Source organism: Mastigoproctus giganteus, chromosome 2 (genome assembly GCF_048544385.1).
Source record: "Mastigoproctus giganteus isolate SK-2022 chromosome 2, ASM4854438v1, whole genome shotgun sequence".
Taxonomy (NCBI): domain Eukaryota; kingdom Metazoa; phylum Arthropoda; class Arachnida; order Uropygi; family Thelyphonidae; genus Mastigoproctus; species Mastigoproctus giganteus.
Window position 1 is genome coordinate 89,656,223 of NC_143576.1, and position 19,429 is coordinate 89,675,651.

At 36.7% G+C, this 19,429-nt stretch overlaps 1 protein-coding gene across 1 annotated transcript in view; it reads right to left on the reverse strand.

The window, feature by feature from the left end:
- The window catches only part of LOC150089405 (DENN domain-containing protein 1A-like), a 263,359-nt gene that overhangs the window by 77,397 nt on the left and 166,533 nt on the right, over positions 1–19,429 (reverse strand). The window contains exon 13 of the mRNA XM_090389970.1: positions 12,541–12,642. Coding sequence (XP_090246096.1) covers positions 12,541–12,642 — 102 coding nt within the window. The remainder of the gene's footprint in view (positions 1–12,540; positions 12,643–19,429) is intronic.

Below are 19,429 nucleotides of genomic sequence, written 5' to 3' on the forward strand. Positions count from 1 at the left end.
AAAAACAGAGTGATATGTTGTTATACTCAAGCCCACCAAAGAAGCCAAGCTTTAAATGAGCGATGTTGTCCAAAATTTACTCACAACTAAATTTAAAGGTCAAACGAAGAACTCAAAATTAAAAGCATAAGACTAGGCTGCCAGGTTTGTTAGTGAGACATCTACATGGGTGGAAGCCCAAACAATACTCCATAGCTCAAAAATCATGCCAATTGGGATAAAAGTAAAAACTGCTAAGTGAAAAGGGCCAACTGCCGTCCTATTTGATATAGATAAATGCCAACAGAACTAAAAGAAGAAATCTTCCATAAAAATCTCAGCAAACACCTCACAGGGGGATCAGTTGGATGCCCATGTTATCCCAAAATACAACACTAAAACGAAGTCTCTGTCTACTGTAAACTGGACTATTGAGCTCTTTCCAACAGTCCAGTTTACTTAGCAGATACTAAACCAACAGGAGTATATCTTCATTGGCTGGGAAAGCCACAGGCTCCAGCAATATGTCAAGGGGGCCCACTCAAGTTCCAATGCTGGAATATGATTTAGTTAGATACAAGTTTGTTGGGAATTGGATGAGCGTACGCGTTACAACCACGCAGTTTGGATTTTGCATCCATAAAATGAACGTCTCACGATGAGCAAATTCTCTTAGCATTCTCACTATTTATGTCATGAAAATTAAAAATAAAAGAAAACGTTATAATCAGCAAAGATAGTTGTATAAAGTTAACGTAAAGTAAAGATAGTGGTATAAAGTTAGTGAAAATAAATATTTACTTTCATACTAATCTATTGAAAGAATTATGATTGTATCCAGATGACTGGATACAATCAAATGGATGAGGACAGTTATATAGAATTATTATCAGAAATATAATGAAGCAGGATACTTATGTGTAATGCAATTAATCCACATGAGCGATTAATAGCTACTTTGAGGTAAGTTTTTTTTTTTTTTTTTTTTAATCAAGTAGGTATTTGATAAAATACTTACTAATTTAATACTGCTACCACTACTGTGAAAATACTTACTGAAGAAGGTAAACTTTTTTTTTAATATTTAGGTTTTTAGCAACCGGTAGAAATTATGAGGATTTAAAATATTTAACTGTCATCTCGCCTCAAGCATTAGGAAGAATTATGCATTAAATTTGTGATACCATATATAGAGTTCTACATAAAGAATATTTGAAAGTAAGAATATGAAAAAACTTTATTGAATACTTAAATGTTTCAATACAAATAAAAACTAAAAAATATTTGCAATGCATAACGTATTAGGTGATCCATATTTTAAATAAAATAATGCAAGAAAATAATTTTAATGAGACAAAATATTATTTAACTTGTAATATAGCATAATAAAAAAGTAACACTTAGTAATATAGCAAAAAAATTAAAATTATTTGTATTCAATATAAATTATTGGAATTAAAATTTTGGAACAATTTTCCTAAAGAATAAGTCAGACCCCAACCTGCATTATGATTTTCATTAGTAGGAGCCATATGTCAATATCTTTGATCACATTTCTGAGTATACACTTGCAAATGGCAGGTCTTGTTTTAGTCATATTTAGGTTCAATGTCAGTAATTTTCACTGATTAGGTTGTTCATTTCTGCTTCAAACAAAACATCATTAATTGGTTTTTCTGCCATAATTCTTTGGCTGTTGTTTTCTAATGACCTTAATTTCATAGTGACATTTTCATCAAACACATCAAATCTATCTCTTTCACGTTGATAGTATCAAATGCTTATTAGTAGAATCAGCTCCACATTTTTTTCTTTTTCACTTTAACTGGTGCTTCATGGTTATATGAAGTACTTGTGGCTGTGAAATGGCTATTCTCAGAAAACTGCATTGCTTCTGTACTCATTGCATAACTTGAAAGAATTGATGTGCTGGATATCGTTTTATCTCATTTTAAAAAAGAAGGGTTCGAATATGAAACACACAGAACATTACACTTAACACTTAGGTATATTTATATTAAAGTAAATTTATATACCCTAAATTTCATTATGTTTCAGTTTCCAACAAGTGAAGAGAAGTGGAGTCACTGCGAAGGATTCTGAAGTGGAGTGGAATTTCCCACATTGTTTGGAAGTGCTACTTGGAAGACGTTTGGTTAGTTACTCCACTAAATTCAGGTCCCTGCTACTACAATTATAAGCGATTCCATAAGCTTAATGCTTATGGCAATTGGGAAAGCCAATTACAAATTTATTTTAATGACAAATCCCTCCGATCCAATTATTGTCCCATTGCAATTACTTCTACTCTTTCTAAAGTAATGGAGAAATTAATTAACTGCCAACTCAACGCTTCCTAGTTCATTTCACAAATATACATGGTCTCAATTCTAATCTCAATGATGTCCACTTCCATTTGCAGTGTGTCAAACCCCATGTACTTTTTCTGACAGAATCTCAGTTATCGGTTGATTCAACTACTGCTCATATCAGTTGCCCAAACTATTTGCTGTATGATTCCTTTTGCCTCAAAAATTCCTTTTGATCTTCTCTGGCTTAAAATCTCTCTACCTCATTGTGTTAAATTCATCTGTTGTCTCTACCGTTCTCCCAATTCTGCTAATCACTTAGAGCTCTTTGATTTCCTCTTTTTTGCAACTTGACTAACAGTGAGGCAATTTTCCTTGGTGATTTTAAAGTTCACAACTCCAGCTGGCTTCCGTTTTCCAGTCACACCGACCCAGCTGGTAGAGATGCTGAGGCTTTTGCAATTACTAATGACCTTGCACAGATTGTTCATTTACCTATAAGAATACCGGACAAACCTAACCATACAGCCAACACGCTTAGTCTTTTTCTCACAAACAACCCTTCTAAGTACATCATCGAAGTGAGTGGTCCTTTAGGCACCTCAGATCACAACTTGGTGATTGTCTCTTCTCCAATGGAGCCTTTATCTCGTGGCTATTCCCAACCTCGTATTGTTTGGCATTACAAGAATGCAAAATGAGATGACCTGCGAGATTTCTTTTCTTCTTTCCCTTGGTCAGATTACTGTTTCAAAACTTCTGATGTCAACGTTTGCTCAGATCGTGTAGGTGAAATTATTCTTGTAGGAATGGAATCCTTTATCCCACACTCCACTTTAAAATCTCGTCCCTTATTACCTACAAGAATACCATTCTTCTCTTGAACAGCTTTAGCACATTTATTGGAAAACCTTGGTTTTTCCAATAAATGTGCTATGCAAGAGAAGAACGTTGCATATCGTAATTGGCTTGTTTCCAATTCTTCAATTTCATTTTCTGCCTACACCAAAGCTTGCAACAATTGCAAAGCAGTTATTAATCAGTCCAAACTAGATTTTGAACAGTCTAAGAGTAGAAAACTTGCTTCTTGCCCTAATGATAGCCGAGCATTCTGGTCTCTTGCCAAAGCTATTGGCTGCAACTTTTGACCATCTCTGTTCCCACCTCTGTCAAAACCAGATGGTTCTGTTGTAACTTCAGCCAAAGATAAAGCTGACTTGCTGGCATCCCATTTTTCTTCCAACTCATGTATTAATGATCTTTCTTGGTAAAACACCTCCCACCATTCCCAACATGCTCCATTCAATGCCTCCTACAGTCTTCCATCAAAAGGATGTCAGAAGGATTTTGACGAACCTTGATGCTAAGAAAGCTCCAGGACCTAATGGTATTTCTCCACTTATTCTCAAAACCTGTGCTCCTGAACTTACTCCTGTTCTTTGCCACCTTTTTTCACTTTCTTATTCCAAAGGTGTTTTTCCTTATGCTTGGAAATTTGCTCATATCCAGCCAGTTCCTAAAAAAGGGTGACAAATTCCTCCCATCCAATTATCGACCCATTGCAATTACTTCTACTCTTTCCAAAGTAATGAAGAAATCAATTAACTGCCAACCCTTAAACTACCCATAAACCTACTGTCTGATCAATGATTGCCAGTATGGATTCCGTCAGTGTTGATCCACTGGTGATATTCTGGCTGATGTTATCCATTTATGGACAAATTCAGTGGAAAAGTTCAGTGAAACACAAGCAGTTGCTCTTGACATCTCAAAGGCTTTTGATCGTGTTTGGCATAAAGGTCTTCTAAACAAGCTTCCATCTTATGGTTTGCCAACTGTTTTTTGTAATTGGTTGTACAGTTTTCTCTCTGATCACTCACTGAGGGAGTTGGTAAATGGCTTTCTGTCTTCAAACTTCTCCACTAATGCTGGTGTCCCCCAAGGTTCAGTTCTTTCCCCCCCACTGTTTTCCTCTTGTATATTAATGACCTTCTTCCATTGACTGAAAATTCTATCCATAGTTTTGCCGATGATAGCACATTGCATTCCACTTTCCATTTTGAGAAACCTTGCCCTGCTCAATCATCTTCAACTTCTCGAGTATCAGCTACCAATTCTTTAAATGCCAATCTCCAGGTAATTCTCCAGTGGGACAAAGACAACTTAGTTGATTTCAATCCTTCTAAAACTCAGTCTTGTCTTATATCTTGCAAAAAGGATTCTTCTGCTCCAAGCTTATCTTTGGTGACACTCCGATTTCTAGGCAAAATGATATCTCTCTTTTGGGGATTACTTGGCACAAGCATATTATAAATATTGCTTCCTCTGCATCTAAAAAACTTGGTTCTCTTTCGCTCTCGGCATTACTTTCCTTCCAAACAGCTGTTCACTCTGTACAAATCGCAAATTCGCCCTACCATGGAATACTGTTCCCACAGTATTCCATGGTAGCAGTTCCCATGGATTTTAAGGCTGGGGACGTGCCCCAAAACTCTCTCAGGCTTCTATATTCCATTCAGAAGAGGGCAGTTTAGGTTAATTAATGACTCCTCTCTAACAGAGTCTCTCCACTCGCTGTCTTATAGACATACTGTTCGTGCGTGCAGCAGCCAACATCCATTTATTGTCCAACTTCAAACTCACAGAACCAACTTTTCATCTTCCTCGTTTATTCATTCAACTGCCGTTTTCTGGAACAATCTTCCTTCATATGTATTTCCTGAAAATTAAAGTCTACAGAAGTTCAAGTCTAATGTCAAGAAATATCTTCTCTTGTCTTCTCGACCTCCAACCCAAGCACGGTACTAAGTACTATAGGCTCTAATACCTCTCGTGTTTGGGGTTTTCATAAAAAAAAAAAAAAAAATTAGTTGACTTGGGCACCAATGATAGAAATTCAGATGGCGGTGGATTACATAATATCAAATTTTACGAGAAACTAAATTCTGGAAGCTTAAACATACTTGAAAAGGAAAAATTTAATAACAGCAATAAAGTACTAACCTATGTGTTTTTAGCCAACAATGCTTTTTCTTTAAGGCCGGATTTGCTCAAACCATTTCCAGTGATATATATAGGAACAAAGAAAGGTATTTTTAATTATGGATTATCAGGAGTGCTATGAGCCATTGAAAATGTATTCAGTATTTTAGTGGCTAGATTTTGAATTTTTCTTACAGAAATCAATATACGACTTGAATGAATTGAAAAAATAGTTATGGCCTCTTGTGTATTGCTTAACTTTTTATGAAGAAAATGTCTGCAATTATATACTCCACCTGAGCATTTAAACAATAAAAAAGAAGAGAATGGACTACTGAATAAAATTCTCAAAATAACTTCAAATAACAATGGATTTAGGCAAAAGTACTAGCAGTAGGAATTTTACAAAATCAGAAAAAGCTGTAAGGAACAAATTTATGGAATACTAACTACTAATGAAGGAGCTGTAGACTGGCAGAATAAAGCTGTACAAAAATATTTGTTTTATTTACTTACTTACCTTTTGTTCCTCAGAAATGTTTGAAATGGATATTCTTGGCAACTCCTGATAGTTCACAAAAGATAAGTTTAATACTATACTATAACTTTGGCATATAAATAGCATCTGCACCGGTACACCTTTCTGTGAATTTTGAACCAATTTAAGCTCTCTTTCATAAGAGGTTCTAAAATTATTAATTTTTTTCTTAATGACGTCCTCATTAGCCTCAGGATCTACTTCTTCGAATTTAGTCACTAATGCATCTAAGACTCTTCTTGCATTTTTGTAAAATATTCTGGTTACTTTACTTCCCAAAGGCAAGTAGATTTTTTGTATAATTCGAAAAATTTCTGTTAGGAAAGTTTGTGTATAATTTGCCATATTTTTCTGTAAACAAAACAGAACTGAATAGAAGGACTCGAACTGCATGACTGAATCATTCATGCATCTACATGTTCAAATTAAGTTGCATCCAACGTGATTGTACTGCTGCAGTCAACCTAAACTGTCTGTGGACAAAACTGAACAGATTCAACTGATTGGGCCCACACATACATTCAAAATTTTGTCATATCCAACTCAATTTGTACTGTGGCACTGGAATGTGAGTGGCCACTTTAAGTGCATCTACTGTTTAAGTTTGGGCACACGTCACATACCTGCAACTATCCCGAATCTGTGTGTAGCCACTGTGCCCAGCAAGGGAATGAATTCAAAGCCTGCTCCGGCAAAGATTAACCACCCATCTATGCTAATTGCAAGGGAGCAAAGTTAACTTACCTGCATTCCATATGGGATTCAAACTGTGACATTTACTTGAAGGCCAAGAGATGCACCAATTGTGTATTTATTATGGATAAAAGATCCATAATTAACTACACTGTGCATAGCTATCAGTGCTTGTGCTCAGATCATTTCCTCTCCATTTACAGTAAAACCAGAGAAGATATTTCACACCATATCAACATCATTCAGACTGCCCTAGATGTCCTCCCAGGTGATAAGCTGCAGATAACAACTGATGCAAACTACTGCTCCCTTACGTGGCACAGATAAATGCTGGGATGTTCGGCTACCAGGAGTGGCAAAGTTATCAAAAACTACATCCTCTTAACAAATCTCCACACTCTGAATCTACTAGGAAACCTTTCTACTATTAGCTGTACCCTCTGGAAGAGTACCACTGATGTGACAATTGCCACTCCAACCATAGTGCATAAATTCCAAAAAATCTGAAAGTCAATGAGGCATAGACAACTTCTAACAACAGAAGTTGTTAAATCGCCTTATGCTGCTCTGTGGATCATGTTCCCCCTGTCCCCTACAACATAACCAGATTCTGCATCAAGGAAGTTGACGAACAGTTTTCATCAAGCTCTGGTTGACCCTTTCCCAACAGACCTTTCTAGATCCTCCCAAACAACACCTGAAAACAGTGCTACTGAACTCACTCAAATTATCCAAAAGCCTGTACGGCAGCTATATCAACGTGGAAACTGATTCACTCTGCTGTTCCCTGGTGGAACCCAGACCTGAAACAACCAAAACAGAGCTGTGCCTGCAAAGCCTTTTAGAGGGCTTGTGCTTCCCTTACACAGGGCCAAAGACACTTATACAGCACTCCGAAATGACTACACTAGCAGCATTAGAAAATGCAAAAAGAAGTCTCGACAGAGGATCTAGTCTACACAAATTGCAATAATGACCCTTGGGAAATTGTTTATTGCATTGCGATGAACATGTTGACTCAGCTAACATGTTCGACTCTTATTTTTCCAATTGATAATGACCCAATTACTGATGAACAGCATCTCACTGAAACAACGGCATCTAAAGAAACAACGAATACTTAACTGAACACACTGAAGAGCCTTTCCAGCTGGACAAGCTTCAAACTATCACTATCACTCTCCTAAACTAGGGAGAACAAAATCCCTGGACTTGGCCATTATAAAAACTTTACTGAAAATGTCCCATAGTACTTTTTGGTTACTTTAATTTTCCTAGAGGTTGGCCTTTTTCCCATCATCTGAAAGGAAGTGAACATTAAGCTAATTATCAAGAGTCCAGATAAATGCCCAGAAAATTCTAGCTCATACCATCTAATTGACTTGCTTCCTGTCCTTTCCAACAGCTTTAAAAAAGATTCCTTCACCACCAACTGCAGAGATACTAGTAAGATTCCAACCTTGCCTTTCCACATCAATTTGGCTTCAGACAGGGCTTCAGTACAGTCGATGCCATACATCTCATCACCATAGCCACTGACAATCATGCTAAATATTCCCTTGCTATCAACAGTGCACTTTTCTTGTGCATTTGACTGCACTTTTGAGGTATATTGGAAGCTAAGACCCTCCAATATACCTCAAAACCTTTACAAATGTATCTCCTTTTACCTTGACCAAAGAAAGTCCATGATCTCTACCAGTACCAGTGTGTTATGAGTCTGGTCACTCAGGGCTTTGTCCTTGGACCCTTCTTCTGGTCCACTGTCTTGAACAAGTTCTTTGGGATGGACCTCAGGTGCACTGAGTCTCTTGCCTTTGCTGATGATCTGGTTTTGGTGGTCCATGCTGACTTCAGAGAATTGCTGGAGGTTAGGGCAAAGATAGCCATTACAAAGCTCCAAACTTGGACAGCAACCCACAGGCTTCTGATATCTGGTGAGAAAACTAAGTCAATCTTACTTAAACGTTCTCTCCAGTTAACCAGATCTACAATCAAGATTTTCCGAAAAATTGTCATTCTCACTGGACATGGCCCTTTTAAACAAAAACTCATCAACTTAAGGATAGAGCAGGATCCTCATTGCACTTATGGTGAACCTGAGTCATGGAAACATGTGATGTACACCTGCCCACTTTACGATGACGTCAGGATTAGACTTGTAACGAAAACCCAAGCTCATTGCTGACACCAGCAACACCTCTACAACTGTCATTAAACAACATATCAACCAACCTCCCACAACGAGAGACTCATTACTTTGCCCTCACTATTTGCAGTCAACATTCCAACTGAGACAGACGAACAGCAAAGAAACACCTGATGAATAGTCCACTTTAGAACATGATCACACACTGTCAGTAGTCTTCCTCCTAAAACCCTAATGTGGTTGAGACCTTTGCTGGAGTGTGGGATTCCCTCTCTTGAGGAGAGGACCCTCTGTGAGTACTATTGCTTGTCAAATAGGATGCAAAGCCCCTAAGGAGTAGGATTTACTGTAAACCCCTTCTGGGGAATGGTGATCTGCTGACCCTTTCCGGGGCAGGATATAGTGAATCCCCTTTGGGGTAAGATAATCTGCCTTCCCCACCTGGGGTAAATTAACTGCCCCAGGAGGGGAAACTTTCAATTTATATTTATCCTTGTGAGGAGATTAATTTGAAATTTATTCGACCCTACGGAGTAGGATGAATTGCAAGCCCCTCCTCCTAGGGTAGGATGACTTACAAACTCCTTCTGGGGTATGACCTCCAGAGTGCTCGCCCCAAATACTTAATGTTCAACAGGGCTCTTGCACCATGCTGATCAGCAAAATGCCACTCCACTTTGCAGGCTGCCTGGCCCTGCAGTCTTTTTCTCTTTCCTTGGGTTGGGTGGACTCCCCAACTAGTTCATCTTTTCTCCTTCTCCCTCTACTGGAGGATGCTTTATTTCTTCATCCTCATCCCCCCCCTATAGTGTCACTCCCACTCTACTATCTTCCCCACTCACCTTTTTTTTTTTTTTATTTTTGGTCCCTGCCAGGAAGCTCAGTTAACCCTGGCAGAGAGACTAGACAGAGAACTACTGAGTGCTTGGTTTAACTCCTATGGGGGTAGCAGGCAATGTAGGGTCCCATTAGAGGTCCTGCTTCCAAAAGCCAGAAGAACAACAGAATCTAACACTATTCTAATATAAAACAACATACTACACACACTTATGGCATTTACAGAGTTCTGTTTACTTCACATGAGTAACAATGGCACCCCAACCCAAACACTATGCATTCATGTGCAAAAGTTAAGAAAGTTACAGATTTTCAACTCTTTGTGACAAAATGCTTAAAATGTGAGAAACAAATAATGCATATAAATTTTCGAAATACAATTTCAGGAAAAGCACACACACACAATTTGCATAAAAGGCCAACGACATGCAAATTTCATATTCCTTTTAGGAAAATAGGCTTAAATGGTATTTTTCACTTTTGTTCTTGCCAGGAAAGGGAATGTATCTGACAAGTTTCTTTTACAGGACTGTATAACATGCTAGGAGATAACAACTGAATCACTGTCAGAAATATGGAGCTGTCTGAAGAATGAAGACAGGCCAACTTCTTGTGTACATTACCAGGCTCTTCAAAGTTGTCATTTCAAGGATATAGAAACAATTGCAGGAGACAAGAACATGTAACTGCAGGAAAGGCTCCCATGGCTGTCCATCCATAACAATGTCAGAAGATAACCAATATTTGGTCTTAACAGTTAAATGAAATAACAACAAGAAAAAAATTCACATCAAATTGTATTGGAGCTGTCACTGCCTGAGATCTATCCAATTTGGTGCTCATATATTCTATGGAATTCTCTGCAATGTCAGGTGGGGAGTGGATGCAAACTAGCAACTGCCTTTTCTGAGAACGTGTTTCTAGAAAAAATCTGGCAGGAATATATATATATATATATATATATATATATATATATATATATAATTAAAATTAAAATCTTCGACCATGGATCTTTCTAAAAAAATGTGTTGTCAATGAAATTCTTAAATTACAATTAGCCTCATAGAAAAGTATATTTATAAAATCTACTAAAAATTGAAAAATGTTACTATTGTGTTTTTCAAAATGTGTTATGTTTTGACTAAAATAAACAAACATTTTAATGGTGAGGAAATTGTGTAAGAGACAATTCATCTATTGCTAAGTAATTTTTATGTATTTTAAAATAAAGAAATTATGTTGTCTATCAAAAATTCTCAGCAATCTTAACACACACAATGGCAAGAAGAGCTGAGCTAACTGCCTGGATTGTGGAGTAAGAGTTTACCATTTCACAAGTGAATTTCTTAAATGTGTATCTACTTCCTATAGTCAGTTTTTCCAGAGGCATGGACTTTATGGAGCAAATTCCTTCATAAATTTTGAAAGAATAAAAAAATCATACATTAAATGCTTTTAAATGTTAATTTCTTTTTATTTTTACTTAATTTCCCAGCCTTAAGGTAAAATTTTTGTCAAAATATGGTAAAAAAACAAATAAATAAACTTATCATTATTTTTTTTGAAGAAATAATATCCTCTACATCTATTTATTATCACTTAATTTCATCAACTTCTGATCTGAATTGTAGAGAATTTCTTCAGTTTTAGGTTTTGTAAGCCAAAATCAGATAGTGGCCAAAAGTTGAAATATACTCTCCCTCACCCCAATGATATTTAAAGCTATTTTCATGCTGCCTTATACTGAAACTGTCTACTATTAGTTGGAAACACAGATAACAGATGGTAGATATGTACTGAACAAATCTGAAAAAAAATTTTTAAAAATTCACAATAATTATAGTGTGTGCATTATTTAATTGAAATGTAGTTGAAGTGACCCTTTAAAAACGTAGATCTACAAACGTTCACTGAAAGGACAGGATTCATGGGATACCTGGTTCCTAGCCAACATGACGCTGTAACCCCTCTGACTAGTGGACAAACCCACCGCTTGGCAGGTATATAGGTACACTACATCACTGCATTCACGCAGACGGTAATTCGAAGTTAGTATGCATAAACATTGTGAGTTAAACGACTTTGAAAGAGGGGTGATAGTGGGTGCCCGACGCATGGTTACTATCGCCGAGGTGGGACCGAAATTGCACTATCCCAGTTTGACAGTATCAAGAATGTATCGAGAATACGCCATTTCTGGAATAACATCTCATTGTGGCGAGAGAAAGGTGGTGGATGTATGTGGTCGTCGACATCTATCTCGCATTGTTTCAGCCAACCAGAGAGTGACAGTAGAACAAATCACTGCCGACTTCAATGCAGGAGGTGCCAGAAACGTCTCCACCAAGACCGTCAGGTGATCATTAGCTGCAAAAAAAAAAAAAAAAAAAAACTTCTCATTTCACCCATCCACTCGCTCCAAATGTTTGTCTAGTTCTGCCTTAAATCTATTTAAGCTATCAACGACAGATGAAAGTTTGTTCCAGCAATCAACTACTCACTGGCTAAATGCAAGTTTCCACACATCTATCCTACAACTGCCTTTCTTCAATTTGAATTTATGCCCTCTCAGGCGATTATTCTGAGCAAGAGAAGAATCTCATCAGAATTGAGCATGCTCAAACCATTCAAGGCCTTATACACCTCAATCAGTTCACCTCACAGGTGCCTAGTCTCCAGGACACTGTAATTTGCAAAACTTAAGCCTTTTTTTCATATGAGCAACCCTTTGTTCCATTCACTAATCTTGTTAGCCTTCTCTGTACTTGTTCTAGCAGCTCTACATTTTCCTAAAATGAGGTCTCCAGACCTGTATACAGTACTCAAGGCGTGGCCTGACCATTGCCTTATACAAGGGACAAGTTAGGCTGTAGGTACTAGGATCTTGCAAAACGAGGCCTGGATATTATTGGTCTATATTCCACTGATAAGCTATTCATTATTTAAGACTAGACATGGATCATTATCTTTCCTATTTATAACTCCACTAATTATAGATTCAACTCAAATTAAAGGAAAAATTAGAATGTTAATTTTACTAAAAAAACACATACCACTTGTGAAGGTAAATTCTGAACGTCTGGGAATGGAGTGTCCACCTGATTGTTATCTGCATCCATTAACACAACATCACCAAGTTCCAAATGTTTAACTCTCTGAAATATTATTATTATTTTTAATATGCCTATATAAATTTTTATATGTCTATATAAACATAATATGATATATAAATTCTATATAAAAACATATATTAAATATTTATATTACAGATTCTATATAAAAGTGTGCCTATAAAATTACTCATAAAATACATTCAATAAGTAAGGTGCATTAATTACATATTATTTCCAATATAGTTAGTGAAGAGCATATTAAAATGCAGGATAAAAATAATGTGTATTGCCACAAAATAACTTTTTTTAAAGTTCTCTGGTTAGTTCCTGTCCCTCTGATTCTTTTTCATTGCAAAATATTGGCAATTCAAAATTTATGTTCCATGAACATTGACTGACACTTAACTATGGAGCACCAAGCCAAATTACACAGATCACCTACAACAAGCACATTCACATCATCTAAAATTCAAAGTAATCTAATCTTTTACAAATTCTTTTAAAAATGAAATGGCTACCTATTTAAAGCAATCTGACTTTCTTTTAACATCACACAACAACACAAAACAGAACAAACTACCACAACAGTATTGATATTGGAAAAATAATGATGGAAGCAAAACTATGTAAATATACCTATCATAACTAATATGAAGACCAGAAAACAAAAACACCTACCAACAGTACATATATTTTTTTAATTCCTAACTCTTTATGCCACATATCTAGGAAATAAACTCATACACCGACCATTGAACAAAATTTACTGTAACTAAAATTTTTACAAATAGTATAAAAACAAATTATTTACAATAAACTAATGATTGCCTATTGCGGAATACTAAAAGCTGTAATAAAAGATCGTTTACAATAAAATAAGCTAAAATATAAAATTAAAAGCGCTAAAAACCTGGAGCTTTCGAGAGCGTCAGCTCTCTTCTTCAACAGTAACATGACTTTCTGCAACATCTCCTTAAATAGCAGGTTCACGGTACCTCCACACGTGGTATTTCTCCACGTGGTTCAGTCGGCACATGGTCAGAACCGGAAATGTCTTGGGTACGTGGCAAATAAAATCGTTCATCCGAACTTAATACAATTGTTTCAAAAATAGGATGAATACGCATGCCTCTATTCATGGTATTCTTACTGGATGAACCAATCCGTAAACCCTCGAGCCATTTACGCTCCCAGTATCCGTGTGCACGATCCAAAATAATAGCGTCCTCCGGGGAGATTTGATGCTGCTTCTCCCAAAAATGTTCGGCCACGGCAGACTTACTGTAATCAGCGGTTCTTATGGCATTTAAATGTTCCCCCAGACGATCGCTAAGCCGTCGTTTTGTTTCCCCCACAATCCGGGCATTCTATTCTATAAATAACTCCGCTACTGAGATCTTTTGGTATACGGTCTTTGACCTGAGACACAGCTGTGCACAGCCTCCGCCCAGGAAGCTGTACACAGCGTGTCTTATAACCCCGTAAAATTCTTGCCAGATGCTCAGTACGGCCCGGATAGTAGGGGATGTATGCGGTGGCTACTGGGACGAACGACTCCCTACGCTCAGACACCCCTCTACTATATCTATCCAGGATCCTCTGGGGGTATCCGCACTTTCTAAGTTCTGCCGTGACACAATTAATTTCTCTCTTTATCCAAAGAGAAAGTAGGGAGTCAAATAAAGCTTTATTTGACAGAGTAAGATCACACTGTACCACTTCTGAGGATAAAGAGAAAGAAATTAATTGTGTCACGGCAGAACTTAGAAAGTGCGGATACCCCCAGAGGATCCTGGATAGATATAGTAGAGGGATGTCTGAGCGTAGGGAGTCGTTCGTCCCAGTAGCCACCGCATACATCCCCTACTATCCGGGCCGTACTGAGCATCTGGCAAGAATTTTACGGGGTTATAAGACACGCTGTGTACAGCTTCCTGGGCGGAGGCTATGCACAGCTGTGTCTCAGGTCAAAGACCGTATATCAAAAGATCTCAGTAGCGGAGTTATTTATAGAATAGAATGCCCGGATTGTGGGGAGTGTTATGTGGGGGAAACAAAACGACGGCTTAGCGATCGTCTGGGGGAACATTTAAATGCCATAAGAACCGCTGATTACAGTAAGTCTGCCGTGGCCGAACATTTTTGGGAGAAGCAGCATCAAATCTCCCCGGAGGACGCTATTATTTTGGATCGTGCACACGGATACTGGGAGCGTAAATGGCTCGAGGGTTTACGGATTGGTTCATCCAGTAAGAATACCATGAACAGAGGCATGCGTATTTATCCTATTTTTGAAACAATTGTATTAAGTTCGGATGAACGATTTTATTTGCCACGTACCCAAGACATTTCCGGTTCTGACCATGTGCCGACTGAACCACGTGGAGAAATACCACGTGTGGAGGTACCGTGAACCTGCTATTTAAGGAGATGTTGCAGAAAGTCATATTACTGTTGAAGAAGAGAGCTGACGCTCTCGAAAGCTCCAGGTTTTTAGCACTTTTAATTTTATGTTTTAGCTTATTTTATTGTAAACGATCTTTTATTACAGTTTTTAGTATTCCGCAATATGCAATCATTAGTTTATTGTAAATAATTTGTTTTTATACTATTTGTAAAAATTTCAGTTACAGTAAATTTTGTTCAATGGTCGGTGTATGAGTTTATTTCCTAGATATGGGTTTTTCCCGACCTCAGAGGCCTCTTTCAGGATGTCTTTATGCCACAAATCTGCTTTTCACACACTTAATATGAAAAGCGATATTTCTCACTTAGGTGAGAAATATCACTTTTCTTGCAATGTGAAATGTTAATGTGACATTAATATTTCACATTGCAAGAAACATTGGCACAAACTGCAAAATTCAAACCTACTTCCTTTTTTCTGAAATCAAAATACAGGGATTATAACCTGTACAACATAATGACATCCTTCAAGTCAATCTCTGGTCCCACAGGAAGCAGCTATTGTTAATGACTCTATGGCCAAGGAAATTGGAAATATATGTGTAAAAAGGACAGGTGGAATAGGACAAGGGGTATGTCTGCAAGAGGCCAAAGTTGATGACATTATAGCACAGCTATCATCTTTTATGGGGACAAAAGGTGACACTGGTTACATACTAGAACTAATGATATTAAGAGTAGGAGATATGAGGATATATTTAACAAGTACAGGGCAATGATGAGAAAAGGTTAACAGTCAGAATTAAATTTAAACGTGCCTACAATTCAGTCCAGACATGACAGAAGAGAGAACATGATGAGAGCCTTGTCAATCAATTCGGCATTGGAGAGACTGTGCAATGCTCAGAGATTAGAATTTTTCTTAGCATGATCTATGCTAAGAGGAGAGACTGTTTTTATTGGGATGGTATATACTTAAACAGAAGATGTGCAAGAATATTTGCTATTAAAGCAGTGCCAGGTGATTCAGAAAACTGCTAGCTTGTGGGGAGGAGGATATACAAACTAATAGATTAACAGTAGTCACATAAGCAGAGGTGAAAGTAATTCTTGTGCTGTTTCTACTGGGATATGTGATAGGTTGGAAAGCAAAATACTGGGGATTGAAAGGCCTGCTAGTGTCCTATAGACACAAGCAAATACATTGGCTGTGTTAAGGTAATTAAAACTAAAAACAAGTGCATGTATATTTACTTGTACACCAATTTTAGGAGTATAGTAAACAAATTTGATGAATTTAAAACAGGGGTCCCCAAACTTTTAAAGGAGCCGGTCTCATATGAATTTTTGGAATATTTGGCGGGCTGGAGAAAATTCTTATTTATTGAAAACTATATTCGATCATATTTATGTAGAGAAACAAATTTTATACCTACCTATATCTACAGATTCAAAAATAAATTGATGGATATGTAATAGAAAATATACCAGTTTGTTTATATCAAATTTAATTATTGCTTATTTATTGTACTAATCACAAAAATACAGTTAGTAATACAATAAAAAATTATAATTAATGTAATGAATGTGGTTGTAGAGTACGAATGAGTTTCGTACTCTACAACCACTAGATGTGATAGTATTTTTGATTTTACATATTTCATTTTTGAAAAGGTCTGCTTATGTAAGCTTTCTTGCAAAATTTTTAATTTTTGGATAATCTGACTCAGATGTTGAATAAAATTGAATTAGATTTTCATTTTTAAATATTGTCTTCAGTGCATCATTAGACTGAAGATCTACCAACTCCAACTGTAAATTCTCATCAACATTATTGACAGGTATGTCAAATGGATTCTGAAAAAGTTCAAACACCTTTGAATTATTTTTAAAATTAGAAAATCTATTTGCAACAAACTAACATTTTAAACAAAATTTTCAGTGGAAAAATTACAACTAGGCATATTTTTAGATAAATTATTGCAATATGGAAAATGTGAAAAATTATTCCAAAGTTTGTCTCGTCCTTGTATTTTCATATTAAGAAAATTTGGGTGTTCACATATATCTGTTAAAAAGGCAAGGTTGTTGTTGTTGTTTTGGTTTTTAGGAGCATTAGCAACTAAGGCCATATTGCTCCAGGATATGCGGTAGTCATTCCCTGACTTTTCCGCATCTTCCGTATTTGGTGGTGACGGGCTCGAACCCCGGTCTAATCAAGAAGCATGTGATACGCACTACTGCTCCTTCCCACCTGGCTATGGAGGTGCCAAAAAGGCAAGGTTCCACAACCATTTGAGATCTGACAGTTCAAGAACAGGTTTCAATTTTTCATTCATAAATAGATCTATTTCGATCCTAAGTTCAAAAAATCACTTCAACATGTCACCTGACTCAACCATCATACTTCAGTGTGATACAACAAATAACTGTATTCAGTCTCGATTGCTTCAAGAAAATTTTTGAATTGCCGATAAGTCAGACCAATCTTGTGAATAAAATTTACTGTTGATATTACAGTTGACATGACTGGATCTACACCCAAAAATTTCCTGCACAAAGACTGTTAGTGAATTATACAATGAAATTGCATTGGTTTTTTAATATTTTTACACTCAAGATATTTATGAAGCTGACCCATGAACCCAATTTTAGTACAAACCATATTTTTAGTGGCATTCACAGTAACTGCTCATAACAAATCCCAATTAAATTTGATATCATCAATTGCTTCTGGCACACTCAAAAATATATTTTCACCTGCTGTATCTTTCAAGCTTTTTAATGCACTAGCTCTTCAGTTACTTCAAAACTTTGATTTACACCTTGGATATAAATCAGTAATTGAGCTGTATGGCTTGTATCTTTATCTCATCAATTGTTATTGAAAAATGTGTGAATTCACAAACTTTTTCTACGAGTTGATTTTGAACATTGGCTCCTAAATTTGAAGCATGTGTTGACCACCTTTGGTCAACCTGCCACAACATTGACCCGCACTGCGATGTTGTGATTGTAGATAGGTCCTGCCACTACCGGCAACGCGCTTGGTTGGAGTTGTTTACCATCACATGCTCTAATACCTCAGTCAACAGAAGCAGTGGATGTCTTATCCACCCTATTATTGAAGCAACCATTTTGATGAATGATAAACATTGGCAACGTTCACATACGTCACAGCCTCAGGCTTCAACATCAAACAATTAACCGCGCAGTTTCATATACATGACTGGCAGTACACGCCCTCATGTTCCACACTCTTAACTGTCAGTTTGACTGATGAAGGTTACCATAATAACTGAAAGCTTTTATACTGTATGTATGTAATATATGTTTGAAAATTAGTATTAAACCTGTCATTATTTATTCTGTCTTCCATTTCGCTCTGTGTTGCACAATAAGCCACAATAATAATGAAACCAGAGTGCACAGGCCTCTTTAATAATAAAAGATTACTCTCATCAAGAAAGACTTCAGTTCTGAAAATTGCAGTTTCTGGAAACTAGGCACTTGCAAAGAGATCTGATTAAGCTATTTAAGACTTTGAACAGATTGAGTAAGCTAAATGCTGATGGCCTCCTTCCTCAGATAACGCTCATCTTTATCTCATTCAGACAACACACAAGGGGCATAAATTTAAACTGAGAAGGCTGGTTCCAGGATAGATGCGTGGAAATTTGCTTTCAGCCAGTAGGAATTTTTGGAATAAATGTCCATCTGATGTTATTGGAAATGGGTAGTCTGAATAAATTCAAAGAACTGGACAAATTATTAGAAGGGAGGGAAACATGAGGTGGTGTAGTTTTTTTCCCCTTAGCTGATGTAGAAGTTTTCTTCCTTGCATCATTAATTTTTGCAAATAACTAATAAGCATCCCTAAGTTCCTGAAAATTATATTTGCTTTTCTTACCTGGCACTGTATATGAAGTAACCATAATGACTGAAAGCATATACAATGCTTTTAATGTTAAATCCCGACTGTTTTAATCTATGCCTACACTTCTTTCACAACCAAGAAATGTACCAATAATAAAGATTAAAGACAATGAATGAATGGTAAGGGACACCCCAAAGAGAAGATCCAACTTTTAAGTTATGTTAAGAACTGTTTAACTAATAGCTGAATGGATATAAGGTAACACCAACTCTTAATTAATAGCATAGTTATATTCAAGCACTACATCATCTCCTGTTTGATGTTCCATTCCAGGAAACAATTTCTGAACAGTCAATAAGATTTCTAATATAACGAGGTTAATTCCTTTGGTTGTTGTAGTTTGGTTTAACGACACAAGGGCTACTACGGCCAAATTGTGTCTCTTCATCGTTAATTGACAAAAAGCGTATTGTTAGAGAGATTAAATTATATGCTTCTGTAAAAACCAATATGTTTTAGATATAATAAAAGTTCTTCAATATTTGC